The 14913-nt window shown below is 43.1% G+C and overlaps 1 protein-coding gene and 1 pseudogene across 2 annotated transcripts; one reads left to right on the top strand and one right to left on the bottom strand.

Moving 5' to 3' along the window:
• Positions 1-621: 621 nt before the first annotated feature.
• Positions 622-5130, bottom strand: LOC311104983 (ATP synthase subunit O, mitochondrial-like; annotated as a pseudogene). Its single transcript has 6 exons — positions 5054-5130; positions 4142-4239; positions 3849-3973; positions 1466-1580; positions 1101-1283; positions 622-783 (listed from the first exon to the last, which is right to left on the bottom strand). The product of its transcript is annotated as an ATP synthase subunit O, mitochondrial-like (transcript).
• Positions 5109-12200, top strand: LOC311105201 (serine/threonine-protein phosphatase 2A catalytic subunit alpha isoform-like). Its single transcript, XM_084147256.1, has 7 exons — positions 5109-6176; positions 6734-6943; positions 7884-8057; positions 8991-9080; positions 9605-9766; positions 10176-10294; positions 10503-12200. Exons 1-7 carry the CDS (start codon positions 6075-6077, stop codon positions 10573-10575), a joined length of 930 nt encoding a protein of 309 aa, XP_084003382.1. The 5' UTR covers positions 5109-6074; the 3' UTR covers positions 10576-12200.
• Positions 12201-14913: the final 2713 nt, after the last annotated feature.

Below are 14913 nucleotides of genomic sequence, written 5' to 3' on the forward strand. Positions count from 1 at the left end.
ACTGCATCTCAGTGCTTGAGGCGTCACTACAGACCGAGTGGCGCAGCGGTCTAAGGCACTGCATCTCAGTGCTTGAGGCGTCACTACAGACCCCCTGGTTCGATTCCAGGCTGTATCACAACCGGCCGCGACCGGGAGACCCATGGGGCGGCGCACAATTGGCCCAGCGTCGTCCGGGTTTGGCCGGTGTAGGCCGTCATTGTAAATAAGAATGTGTTCTTAACTGACTTGCCTAGTTAAATAAAGATAAAATAAAATATATAGTGCACTACCCTATGCGCCCTGGTCAAAAGTAGTGCACTATAATAGAGTGTGGCGCAGTGGTCTAAGACGCCGCATCGCAGTGCTAGCTGTGCCACTAGAGATCCTGGTTCGAATCCAGGCTCTGTCGTAGCCGGCCGCGACCGGGAGACCCATGGGGCGGCGCACAATTGGTCCAGAGTAGGGGAGGGAATGGCTGGCAGGGATGTAGCTCAGTTGATAACGCCAGGGTTGTGGGTTCGATTCCCACGGGGGGTATAAAAAATTAATAAATAAAAAACATTTTTAAAAATTATATATATATACATGTATGCACTCACTAACTGTAAGTCGCTCTGGATAAGAGCGTCTGCTAAATGACTAAAATGTAAATGTGTAGGTGTAGGGAATAGGGTGCCATTTGGGACACAACCAAATCTTAGGTCTCCCTAAGGTCCGTTTCTGGATCTTAGTCTTGGTAGACATGTCCACATACTTGTCCCTGATGCTGACTGTCATTCCACCCAGGATGGAGGGGTCAGACTGGGCAGAGAGAGAACAGAGAAGACGTTCAGACTTGTAGCAGCATGTACAAACCAGCTCATAGTCACTATATTTCGCTGACTTTATGGTGAGGATTGTAGTCTGGGGTAACGGAAATATAAGTCTAAAATGTCAATGTAGGTGATTCCATTATTCTTTCATCCACTGTGGCTTGTTATTTCTTTTTACATTTTTAGTCATTTTAGCAGACGCTCTTATCCAGAGCGACTTACAGTTAGTGAGTGCATACATTTTCATACGATGTCTATTCAGTATTAGCTATTCAGTAGCCTCCTCTGTGAGTTCCTAGTTCCTACCTTAGTCTCCAGCTCGAGCGTCTCTCCTCTGGCCAGGAAGCCTCTCTCCTCTGGCCAGGAAGCCTCTCTCCTCTGGCCAGGAAGCCTCTCTCCTCTGGCCAGGAAGCCTCTCTCCTCTGGCCAGGAAGCGTCTCTCCTCTGGCCAGGAAGCCATTCAGAGCAACTCTCAGGTCTTTGAGGTTGTGAAAGACACACAGGATTAGGAAGACGTCAAATAATTCATCTGCAAATGATCCAAGTCCTGTAAATGTAAATGTAAATTACATTTTAGTGTTGATTAATGTACGTCTTGAGTTGGCTGATCTGGGACTAGATTAAATCTGTGTAATGATGGAGTGTGTGTGTGTGTGTGTGTTAGATCTCACCTTTGTGGTGCTGACAGTACAGGTGACCTCTCCACGGTGGGCACTCATCATCTTACTGAAAGCTGAGATGACGTCAGAGGTCAGAGGTCAGACAGCCTTTATCAGCCAATAACAGCTGAGGAATGGAAGTAAAGATACACTATTATTCAATTCAATACAAATGTAGTTAATCTCCTGTGATGGAAAATGTCTATGTTTGTGCTTTTCTAATAACCAATTTCTGTGTTCATGCAAGTGACTGATTGAACGAATCCTCACTGTCAGTATCTGCAATTTGGGCAGTACGCCCAGAACCTTGTTTTGAGAACGAAAGGATATCTCAGTTTCAAGGTCTCAGCTTAGAGAGAAGAAGCCCTGTGAGGTATTGGTCTGTCACATGCATGAACCAGGATTGGTCGGTCACATGAATGAACCAAAGGTTAATGATGAATTAAATACGAATGATAAATAAGCTAAATCATGCAAATATAACTTGTATGTAACAAGTATATAAGAGAACAAAACGGGACTGCCCCAATGGAGCCCACTTCAGACCGGTACTTTATGCATCTAAGTTTGACTGTGACCTCTCCAGCTTGCTGTTAATAAACAATGATTCATTTCAGATTGACTTTGAGTGTCCCTGTGTTACTGGCTACATCAGGGCATCAGACACAGGCACGTAAACATCACACGAGACAACTGTTATACATTACACAGTTATTACACACAACTTTTGTAACACTATCTTTCTTTCACCTGTCTGTCGAGACAGATACACAAGTCTGACATACAGTGCCTTGCAAAAGTATTCATCCCCCTTGGCGTTTTTTTCCCATTTTGTTGCATTACAACCTGTAATTTAAATGGATTTTTATTTGGATTTCATGTAACGGACATACACAAAATAGTCCAAATTGGTGAAGTGAAATGAAAAAAAAATAACTTGTTTCAAACAAAAAATAAATAACGGAAAAGAGGTGTGTGCATATGTATTCACTCCCTTTGCTATGAAGCCCCTAAATAAGATCTGGTGCAACCAATTACCTTAAGAAGTCTCATAATTAGTCAAATAAAGTCTACCTGTGTGCAATCTAAGTGTCACATGATCTCAGTATATATACACCTGTTCTGAAAGGCCCCAGAGTCTGCAACACAACTAAGCAAGGGGCACCACTAAGCAAGGGGCACCACCAAGCAAGCGGCACCATGAAGACCAAGGAGCTCTCCAAACAGGTCAGGGACAAAGTTGTGGAGAAGTACAGATCAGGGTTGGGTTCTAAAAAAATATCTGAAACTTTGAACATCCCACGGAGCACCATTAAATCCATTATTAAAAATTGAAAGAATATGGCACCACAACAAACCTGCCAAGAGAGGGCCGCCCACCAAAACTCACTGACCAGGCAAAGAGGGCATTAATCAGAGAGGCAACAAAGATACCAAAGATAACCCTGAAGGAGCTGCAAAGCTCCACAGCAGAGATTGGAGTATCTGTCCATAGGACCACTTTAAGCCGTACACTCCACAGAGCTGGGCTTTATGGAAAAAAATAAGCAAACAAGGCATGTGGGAGACTCCCAAAACATATGGAAGAAGGTACTCTGCTCAGATGAGACAAAAATTTAGCTTTTTGGCCATCAAGGAAAACGCTATGTCTGGCGCAAACCCAACACCTCTCATCACCCCATCCCCACAGTGAAGCATGGTGGTGGCAGCATCATGCTGTGGGGATGTGTTTCATCGGCAGGGACTGGGAAACTGGTCAAAATTGAAGGAATGATGGATGCCGCTAAATACAGGGAAATTCTTGAGGGAAACCTGTTTCAGTCTTCCAGAGATTTGAGACTGGGACGGAGGTTCACCTTCCAGCAGGACAATGACCCTAAGCATACTGCTAAAGCAACACTAGTGGTTTAAGGGGAAACATTTAAATGTCTTGGAATGGCCTAGTCAAAGCCCAGACCTCAATCCAATTGAGAATCTGTGGTATGACTTAAAGATTGCTGTACACCAGCAGAACCCATCCAACTTGAAGGAGCTGGAGCAGTTTTGCCTTGAAGAATGGGCAAAAATCCCAGTGGCTAGATGTGCCAAGCTTATAGAGACATACCCCAAGAGACTTGCAGCTGTAATTGCTGCAAAAGGTGGCTCTACAAAGTATTGACTTTGTGGGGGTGAATAGTTATGCACGCTCAAGTTCTGTTTTATTGTATTATTTCTTGTTTGGTTCACAATAAAAAAAAATATTTTGCATCTTCAAAGTGGTAGGCATGTTGTGTAAATCAAATGATACAAACCCCCAAAAAATCAATTTTAATTCCAGGTTGTAAGGTAACAAAATAGGAAAAATGCCAAGGGGGGGTGAATACTTTGGCAAGCCACTGTAAGGCTGGCTACCCACTGATGAGGTGATGATGAGGGGAGACATCCCTGTCTTTGTCATGACATCAGTGTTGGTGTGTTTGATGCTGCGTTTAACATGGGGGTTCATCATGATGCCAGATAGCTTGGGGTCCTTGACTAGGGCTTGGAGGAACAGAAATATGCCTGTTTACTATAGCTATGGGGCAGTAGCTGGGTGCCAGTCTGAAAAGAGAAAAGTATCCAGGTTCATGGGACAGATGACAGTCAGCAATTCCCATGTATGTATGTGTGTGTGTGTGTGTGTGTGTGTGGGAACCGAATGGGACTGACATACAGACACTGTGACCACTTGCTCCAGTCTGCCCTGCTTGCTGGCTTCTGAGGAGAGAGGTATAGCGACCCTCAACTCCCTACACCTGGACGGGAGGCTAAAATAAACAGGGATAAACAGGTTGCAGAGAGGTTTTCCTTGTCATTGCACCCATTAGACATTTTGGGATTATCTTGAGATATTTTGCTTAATTTTTTGACCATCTGTGACGGCTACATCTTTCGACTAGACACCTGTGTTTGATAATATCGTTCTCAAGTCGTCAGACATCATTGAGCCCTTCCAGTAGCTTGTTCGTTCTGCTTTTCTTACCTTGACCAGCACTTGCCTGGTCAGCCAAGCGCTGAACTGACGGACCTGCGAGAAGAGAGAGAGCATTGCTTGGATAAAACTGGCATTGATTTGACAGCGAGTGAGCAGTGTTGCCAATTTAGCGACTTTTTCCGCTATATTTAGCGAGTTTTCAGACCCCCTCTAGCGACATATTTTTTAAAAATCGACTAGCGACAAATCTAGCGACTTTTTCTGGTGTTATTGGAGACTTTTGGAGACTCTGACGTGAAAGCACGTATCGTTCTTACTCTTCTCAACGAGCAGCGGGTGCTGCCATCCCACCCACGTCCCAAAGCACTCACAAACGTCAACTTCAATGGGGTAACGTCAGAGTTGGGATGTCCCAAGGATTCAGTATTGCACAGACCATTTTCTTCTACTGCTGTGTAGGATGAAACTCAATGCGCATGCGTGTGTCTTGAACCTGAGGAGCCGCCTCAAATTCTGGGAAGTTGTACTTGCATCCTGCCAGTCCGTTTTATTTATTCACTGTGAATGCACAGTAGTCCTATGCATTTGAATAACAGTAGATCTATTTACACTATTATCCACAATATTCATGGTATTTATTTTGATACCGAGAGCACAGTGTAGTTCCCATTTGCAACCACACGGTGGCAGCATAGCCCAGGTGAAGGGGACCAGTGAAGTACATCGGCCAATGACGTAAACGCAGCAAGACCAGGGGGGTTAGTTTATCTGACTCGGGTTACCCCGGTGGAATACATTTTAATCGGGTGAAAAGTGATTGCATTGTTTTGGAACTGGGCTGATGAGTAGGATTCTGTGTTTTCACATGCAAAAGTGATTGCTTTTGATTTTTTTTTAAACAGAGTCGGTAACCTAGCTAGCTAGTGGGGGGGTTGAACCCATTTAAAACAGAGTCTGTAACCTAGCTAGCTAGTGGTGGGGGGGTTGAACCCATTTAAAACAGAGTCGGTAACCTAGCTAGCTAGTGGTGGGGGGGTTGAACCCATTTAAAACAGAGTCTGTAACCTAGCTAGCTAGTGGTGGGGGGGTTGAATCCATTTAAAACAGAGTCGATAACCTAACTAGCTAGTGGTGGGGGGGTTGAATCCATTTAAAACAGAGTCGGTAACCTAGCTAGCTAGTGGTGGGGGGGTTGAACCCATTTAAAACAGAGTCGGTAACCTAGCTAGCTAGTGGTGGGGGGGTTGAATCCATTTAAAACAGAGTCGGTAACCTAGCTAGCTAGTGGTGGGGGGGTTGAACCCATTTAAAACAGAGTCGGTAACCTAGCTAGCTAGTGGTGGGGGGTTGAACCCATTTAAAACAGAGTCGGTAACCTAGCTAGCTAGTGGTGGGGGGGTTGAACCCATTTAAAACAGAGTCGGTAACCTAGCTAGCTAGTGGTGGGGGGGTTGAACCCATTTAAAACAGAGTCGGTAACCTAGCTAGCTAGTGGTGGGGGGGTTGAACCCATTTAAAACAGAGTTGGTAACCTAGCTAGGTCGTGCGTTCATTTTCGACGAAAGCAAAAAGAGTGCGAATGACGAGAAAGCGTTAGCCATCCAGCTAGCATTAGCTAAATTCGTTTTCAATAGGTAACCTAACTAGCTAGCTGAAAAATATCTAGACATGGACGACAAGTCATTCACTAAGGAGTTGGATGGGTGGATTGAGCAACTCGGCGAATGCAAGCAGCTCTCGGAAAACCAAGTCAAAGCCCTTTGCGAGAAGGTAATTGTAACCCATTTCATTCGAATGATCTTGTAAGCCCGTAACTAAGCTAGTTTGCCGGCTAGCATTAGCTAACTGTTAAACAACTATCTTAAATTGCTCATTGGTCTGAGCACGGTTAATTTCTCCAACGACTTTTGTATGCTACTGCTAGTTAGTTATCACTAGCTAACTAGCTAACTACATTATTCTGAAAATGGCGGCGGAGCTGCCTATTGCCATTGCATTCACTGTGGAGTTGGCAGACATGCATTGACTGAGTACTGTAGTTTACTTGTAGGATGTAAGGAGCATTGATGTTGTATTTTTATATGAATGTGTTTGGACATTTCAGTTTGATATCCTTGCTGATCTTACTCTCTGTTCTTGCTTGTTGCAGTTGCCCCTTGGGTATCAACTACTGTATATAGTTACAGCTTAAAAATATGCATCATATGCATTTTGTAAATACTCAAACAAGAAATAACATACACACACCCGAACTTGTGCTCTGTATCCCTGATTTCCCCCATCCTCTGACTAAAGCCCTAACCCCAAACTCCTCTTCTCCTTTCCAGGCCAAAGAGATCCTGACGAAGGAGTCTAATGTGCAGGAGGTGAGATGTCCGGTCACTGTGTGCGGGGATGTCCACGGTCAGTTCCATGACTTGGTGGAGCTGTTTAAAATCGGAGGGAAGTCTCCGGACACCAACTACCTCTTCATGGGAGACTACGTGGACAGGGGCTACTACTCTGTAGAGACTGTCAGTCTCCTGGTATCTCTCAAGGTAAACATAGCCAAATGTTTTAGAGCAGGGATGGGCAATTTTAATGGGTTTGAATCCAAATTCATCATGAGGGGCTGCAGTGGCCTTGCCTGACGACTCAAATGGAATTCTTCCGCTGCTCTAAAGTTCGCTACATACTTCAGTCTGAGACTGCCGTCATTGAAGTTGTTTGTGGTGACATCAAAATGAGAAGTATTGTACAAAACAAAGTAATCAGCGATTGGATCATCTCTAACCAATTCGAGTAGCAAAACCAATGATACATTTTCAAACCTCCACTTTACCCGCTTGTGTTCTGGCTCTGGCCCAACCCATCCGTTTCTGGGACCAATCAGAACAGTTGGAATGTTTTTCCGTTCTAGAATTCGTTGTGGAGGTACTCGGATCCAGACCCATTGCAGAGGAAAACGCGCATCCGTGGGCGTGGCGTAGCGTTTGGGTAGCCAGGCAAGCAGTGTCTTGCAGCTCTGCATACCCACATCCATACCCACATCCATACCCACACATGTGCCCTAGCCTTTTGGAGGCCCTAAGTAAAATTTTGTTTTATATAGATTTTATGGAGGGGGGTGGATTGAAACGCGGGCCTACAGAATACCCTCGGTCCGCCAGCTGCCCCATCCCTGTTTTAGAGTACACTCTGAAATAGCTTTGGCCGATTCCTCTCTGATATTGCCTAGTTTTTCACAGGGGAAAAACCACAACGAGGTTAAAACTCAAACGGGTAGAGGAGGACAGTAAGTCTACAGGGAGGACAGGACAGCCTACTGATATAACACAGGATAAGATTTACTGCTGCTACTGTAAATGTCATCGTCAACCTTAAACCATGTCTGGTTTGACTCGAAAACAGAAGGTGCAGTCACTGATTGTAATGTGTGTTGTTATGCGCTTGTTGTCCCACCCAGAGATGTGTTAATCATTTTGTTTTGTTTTTTAGGTTAGGTACCGTGAGCGAATCACAATCCTTCGAGGGAACCACGAGAGCAGACAGATCACCCAGGTGTACGGCTTCTACGACGAGTGTTTAAGGAAATACGGAAACGCCAACGTCTGGAAGTACTTCACTGACTTATTTGACTATCTGCCCCTCACTGCCCTGGTAGATAACCAGGTGAGATATTAGTTGTTAAAGGTGCATTATGCAGACATTTCCTGGTTGCTAAAATTCTAATAGTTTATTTGACAAAACAAGCAGTCATTGTGTAGAGAATCATTGTTCCATCTAAACCACTGTGAAATATATTTTCCATAACCAAAAATATTGTATTTTCAGCTGTTTGAAGCCGAAAATAAAAGACGCAAAAGCTAAACTTAAGAACAGGAAGCATAGAAATAGTGCACATAGAACAGATCTACCGCTTCTTAGACTCTGTGACTTTGGTCAGGTCGCCCAAAAAGTTACATATTGCAGCTTTAATGTATCGCTTTAATTTATTTATTAGTGGAAGCGTTACATACGTGTCTTTGTTTGGGTCCTTGAAGAGCGCTATATAAAACTAATGTATTATTAGTATCACTTATGAAAGAGAGAGGAGATTCAGCAACACTTGGGAGGACAATGGAATTCAATAAAAAAAAGCGTATTTATTGCTAAAAGTAGAACCAACACTTTTGACCATCAAAACCACTATGAAGGCCAAAAGCCGAAACACGTTGGTTCTACTTTTAGCAATAAATAAGCTTTAAAAAAAAAAATATTAAATTCCATTATCCTCCCAAGTGTTGCTGAATCTCCTCTCTCCTTCAGTTTGTCCTCAATTCATGCACCTTGGTTGGAAAGAGAGGTAGCGGCAGTGATCCCTTCCCTTATGAGTATTGTTATTAAAAAACCATGCCATTCAGCAGCAATGTGCTGTAGAGGACAGGTCTTAAAAGTAATTGATTTGGACATTTACAACACAATGTTCATATGCATCTGTTACTGATGTTTTTATAGCAATAACACAATGTCAGATGGAAATGTAAAGCCTAAATGATTGATTTTTGTTCTAACCATCACATATTTTAGATGGAAATGTCTAATGGACTTGTCGTTCCTCTGCAGATATTCTGTCTCCACGGTGGGTTGTCCCCCTCAATAGACACACTGGAACACATCCGAGCGCTGGATCGCTTACAGGAGGTTCCTCATGAGGTCAGCGCACTTCCACGTGCCTAGAAACCACGTCCAATCTCCATACTACCGTGCCAGTTAGAATGCATGCCCAATGTGTCGTTTCATAGTATTGACTTAAACCTCTTGGGCCCCCTTGGGAGCGTAGGGTGTCAACCATGGCTCTCCACCTCACTCACTTCTGTGTGAGGGCTTTTGCCTCTAGCCAAGAGATGCCTGCTTTCTTCAGTTCCTGTAGAGTGGAGCGTCTCCAGTGGTTTAGCGTTTCATAGAATGCTAGTGTGGATATTGAACCAATGGAGTCTGTAAGCCCTGACATTGTATGTCAGCTAGTTAATCGGTTCCATGGATTTCTGGCCAACCAGTCACTACTCATCTCACAGTTGTAATATGTGTGCGCACACAATGCCTTCGATCACATCATGTGGTGACGCTCCAAGTGTTGCAGCCTGACCTCACCAATATGGCCACCTTATTCACATCATGTGGTGTTCACTGTATTGTTGACCTTATTAAAATGGCCACCGTCTCCCTCCCTCCTCCAGGGTCCGATGTGTGACCTGCTGTGGTCAGACCCTGATGACCGTGGTGGCTGGGGCATCTCTCCCCGCGGTGCCGGCTACACCTTTGGACAGGACATCTCAGAGACCTTCAACCATGCTAACGGACTCACCCTGGTCTCCAGAGCTCACCAGCTGGTCATGGAGGTACATTGGGACATTTCACCCTCTAAGGACTTATTAAATGCACATTTAAAATGTACACCAGTTAGCCTGATGAAGATGGGCCGTGGTTGAGTCATTGCTACGTTGAAACTGAGTCTGAGGGCAGAAAACAGCGTGCAGGTATTCTCATGTTTCTTCATAATGAAATGTGCCAATATGCACAATCCCTTCAGTGCAGGGTGATTTATCAAGCCTCGCATTCACCAAGATCCACAGCATATAACTGTGTTTTGACTAGCCTTGTCCCAAGATGTCTATCCTTTTTTCTAAAATACTGAAAATTATATAATCTTTGACCAAAATGTAGACATTGTCCTGTTTGCATGATGTAATGATCGTTTTGCACTTTGTGTCTTGTTCCTAGATTTACTGAATGTTTGTTTTTTGACAGGGTTATAACTGGTGCCATGACCGTAATGTAGTGACCATCTTCAGTGCACCCAATTACTGCTATCGCTGTGGAAACCAGGCCGCCATCATGGAGCTGGATGACACGCTCAAGTACTCCTTGTAAGTATTCACTTCAAAATGTGTTTACTAAAAAATAAATCCACTTGTGAATAAAATTGGAAATTGTTACGAGTAGATAAGAAAAGGAAGCTTGCTAACTTATTTATCTTGATTCATGAAATAAAACGAACCCTCCTATTAGATCTAAAAATCGCTCAAAAGCATCATATCAGATATAAATGTGACTGTCTTTTTGTTTCTGGTCCAGCCTTCAGTTCGACCCCGCCCCTCGCAGAGGAGAGCCCCATGTGACCCGCCGCACTCCTGACTACTTCCTGTAAAAGATCCCACTTCCTGTAAAGCATTGCTGTCGAATCTTCTTAGTCAAGAAGGTGGGAAAAGGGAGCGAGCCACCATCGGTATAGAGTTGTGACAAATTTAAGCATCCATCTATCCATGGACCAAAATGTGTGCCATCATTAACCAATGCAAAAGGAGAAAAAAATGTCACATTCATCTTTAAAGAAGACCACACAACCTACACCCACCACAGTCCCGTTCCTACTCTCTGTGCATGACGTTGTATTTATATCTCTGAAAATGATTCTTCATGATAAAGATTACAGTGGCTGTGTAGTGCACTATATAGGGATAGGGTGCCATTTTGGAAGGAGACAGTCTCTCAGTACCTGCTGGTTTTGTCAGGAAAAATATCTGCTTTGAATGAATTAATCTGCTGAGATTAATTCTTAAATGTAACTGTTGTGTTAGGACCGTAATTATGAAATAGATAGGTTCGCCTGAACTCGGCATGGCCTCTAACTGGAAGATTGCGGTAAACATGATATGTTGTGGGGGGGGGGGAAATTGAGCAGAAATTCTATGGCTTTTTTTGTGTGATTTGAAATCATTGTTTTTCAGGGTTGGTTGGGCATTGGATGGAATTGAATTCTTCTTTCTCTTTGCACTTTTGTATTTAATTTTTATCACATGACCCTGACAAACTACAGCATTCTGTTTTATATTTCACCCCCAGCAAATAGCTTTTCTGTCACTCACCTGTCTGTTACGTGAGTCAAATCTATTTCAGTTGAATAGAGGAACACCTGTACAAAATTACATCCTTTGTTATACACTGAACAAAAATATAAATGCAACATGTAAAGTGCTGGTCCCATGTTTCATGAGCTGAAATAAAATATACCAGAAATGTTCCATATGCACAATAACTGTATTTTGCTAAAATTTTGTGCACAAATTGGTGAGCATTTTATCCTTTGTCAAGATAATCCATCCACCTGACAGGTGTGGCATACCAAGAAGCTGATTAAACAGCATGATCATTACACAGGTGCACCTTGTGCTGGGGACAATAAAAGCCCACTCTATAATGTGCAGTTTTGTCACATAGCGCAATGCCACAGATGTTTTGAGGGAGTGTGCAATTGGCATGCTGCCTGCAGGAATGTCCACCAGAGCATTGAATGTTCATTTCTCTATCATAAGCTGCCTCCAACGTTGTTTTAGAGATTTTGGCAGTTGCGTCCAACCGGCCTTACAACCACAGACCACGTGTAACCACGCCAGCCCAGGACCTCCACATCCGGCTTCTTCACCTGCGGGATTGTCAGAGGAGGGAGGGGTGCTGGGGAGTATTTCTGTCTAATAAAACCCTTTTGTGCGGAAAAACATTCTGATTGGCTGGGCCTGACTCCCAAGTGGGTTGGCCAGGCTCCCAAGTGGGTGGGCCTATGTCCTCCCAGGACCACCCATGTCTGCGCCCCTGCACAATCATGTGAAATCCATAGATTGGGGCCGAATTTATTTCGATTGACTGATTTCCTCATAAGAACTATAGCTCAGCAAAATCTTTGAAATTGTTGCGTGTTGCGTTTATATTTTTGTTCAGTATAGATACCGGTTTTGCAGCCTCCGCTATATAATAAAGATTGAAGTTGCTCCTTCATTGCTTTGTGGTGTTATTTTAGTTGGTTTTATTTCACGATTTACAGGCATGCAAGGCAGTCTTTTTGATCTAAGGAGTTCTGCATGGCACAGAGGCAAGTGTGCTGAAAATGTAAAGGCAAATGTGACCTCTCAGAAGTTTCCCCTTGATCCCTAGTTGTTTAGGGATTCCTTCAAGGAATGAAGGGGAACAGAGGATACATTTTTAGTGTATTTGAACAGGGCCCAGATTCCGTCATGCAAAATTGTCAGCCCTGTGATGTTCCATAATGTTGCACTAATTTGTATAATGGTGCTTTCATGACAACTGGGAACTTGGGGGAAAACAAAGTCAAATGATGACGTTAGTGATAGAAAGATGCTTGAGTTTCCGACTTGGAATTCCGAGTTGGATGACTGTTCCAAATGATTTTTCAAAGTTTGAGCTCGTTTTTTTCTGAGGTCCCAGTTGTATTGAAAGCAGCATATGCCCAAAGTATTATAAGGACAGACACTCTAGAGCAGCGGTGTCAATTTCATTCCATAGAGGGCCTATGTCTGCAGGATTTTGGTTTTTCCTTTCAATTAAGACCTAGACAACCAGGTGACAGGAGGTCTTTACTAATTAGAGACCTTCATTCATCAATTATGTACAAGGGAGGAGTGAAAACCCGCAGACACTCGGCCCTCTGTGGAATGAGTTTGAAGTGCTCTAGAGTCTAATGTCACCTCTATAGAGAACCACAGTATGAGTCATAATACCCATAAAACCTAGCGGTCAAACAAGGATATGGTTCCAATTGTTTTTCCACCATTCATTTTTCCCATAGGGTATTTTAGAAACACTTAAAATAAGGGCTGTGTTTCGTGTTGGCTTACTCTGGCGTGACGTTTTGATAACCATGTAAATCTCTCTAGGACAAGGTGACTTTTATCAATACATTTGCCTGTATTTACTCCCCAAAAATGAAATGCTAATTAGCTGCTAATGTGGCTATCATAAAGAATTTCAAATACCATGATGATCTGGTATGAGCCTACCGAATCGAGGCAAAGGTAAGAATCTCTGGATTAACTATCTAATGTTAGCTAAATGTAGTAATTAATAAATTGGCTACATTTCCTTAAATGGACAATTCTATTAACTGTCCTGTGCAAGTTTTAAATTGACACAATACCTGTTAGCAAAGGTGTCAGCTAGAGATGACGGGCAGGGATTTGTAGTCTTGTATTATGTCTACTTTTATGCTAATTAGCATTTTTGAATCTGGGAGTACATAGAGCAGAATATATTGATGAAAGTCACCTTGTCCGAGAGAGATTTACATGGTTATCAAAACATCACGCCAGGGTAAGCCTACATGAAACACAGCCCTTATTTTAAGTGTTTCTAAAATTCTCTATGGGAAAAATGTATGGTGGAAAAAACGATTGGAACCATTTCCCTGTTTGACCGCTAGGTTTTATGGGTATCATGACACCTCCACTGTGGGGCTCTATTACCAATGACTTACCAGCTAATGCTTTGTCCTACTTCTGAGTGAGAATTAGTCATCTGTACTCCCAAAACGGACCACTAGATGGCAGTAAAAGTCCCTAAATTCTTACCTGTAGTTTTTTTTTTTGCGCTACCACGACACTAGTCTAATCTCTAGATAGGCATATGATTTGAATGGCTGCAAAGATTGGGTGGATAAATTAGGTTTATTAGAGGGCATTTTACATATGATTGATAATATGTTTGTTAATGTTTCTCTATGGTTCCATTTAATTTGTATTTTGTCAAATCAAAGGCCCAGTGTACAGCAGCCTACAACTGATTTACAACGGTACAATCCATTAGGTCTGTGTTAAAAGAGCTGACTATTGGAAAACCAGCTTTCCTTCTGCTGCCCTTGGAGTTGAACATGACCCCTCCATTATCTGAGCTAAAAGTGAATCATTCATGGAAATTCTACTTACAAGCCGCCATGCACTCTAGCAAACCGTATATTTATTTTTAACCAGGCAAGTCAGTTAAAAACAAATTGTTATTTACAATGAGGGCAGCCTACTTGTAAAGCCCCCCCCCCCCCCCCCCCCAACAACAAATTATTATTTACAATGACGGCGGCTGTGGTGGCCGAACAACGATGCTGATATGCTGTGTTGACAAGGAATCCGCTGACACTGTACTTTGATTATAAAGGTTTATTATATCAAAAGATTTCAGCGTCAATTTACAGATTTCTGCAGAATCTGGAGAACAACTAACCCAATCTCAAATATGATTATTCTCCCCGTCCTTTGTTGAAAACCTGGTATATATCCTATGTAACATAAGATGGGTGTTTTGAATAGACCAATCCCTGGCTTCCACATATCCAAGTCTCCTCTGTTTCAGGGGGGCCCCTATAGTAATGCTTTCCAGATGTTTCAGCAAGGCGGAGTAAAGTTCATCTAACACACCATTTGCAAACGTCAGCCAAAATTATAAACTGTTCAGATATTACACGGCCTACTTGTAAAGCCCCCCTTCCCTAACCTAACCCGGAGGGATCGAACCCAGGTCTGTCGTGACGCCTATTAGCATTGTGATGCAGTCAGAAAAAGCAGTCAGAGAAAGTCGCTAGATTTTAGCGAGTATTCAGATCCCTCTAGCGACACATTTTCAAAAAAGCGACTAGCGACAAATCTAGCGACTTCTTCTGGTGTTATTGGAGACTTTTGGAGACTCTGACGTGAAAGCACGTATC

Source organism: Coregonus lavaretus (assembly GCF_964263955.1).
Source record: "Coregonus lavaretus genome assembly, chromosome: 29".
Classification (NCBI taxonomy): domain Eukaryota; kingdom Metazoa; phylum Chordata; class Actinopteri; order Salmoniformes; family Salmonidae; genus Coregonus; species Coregonus lavaretus.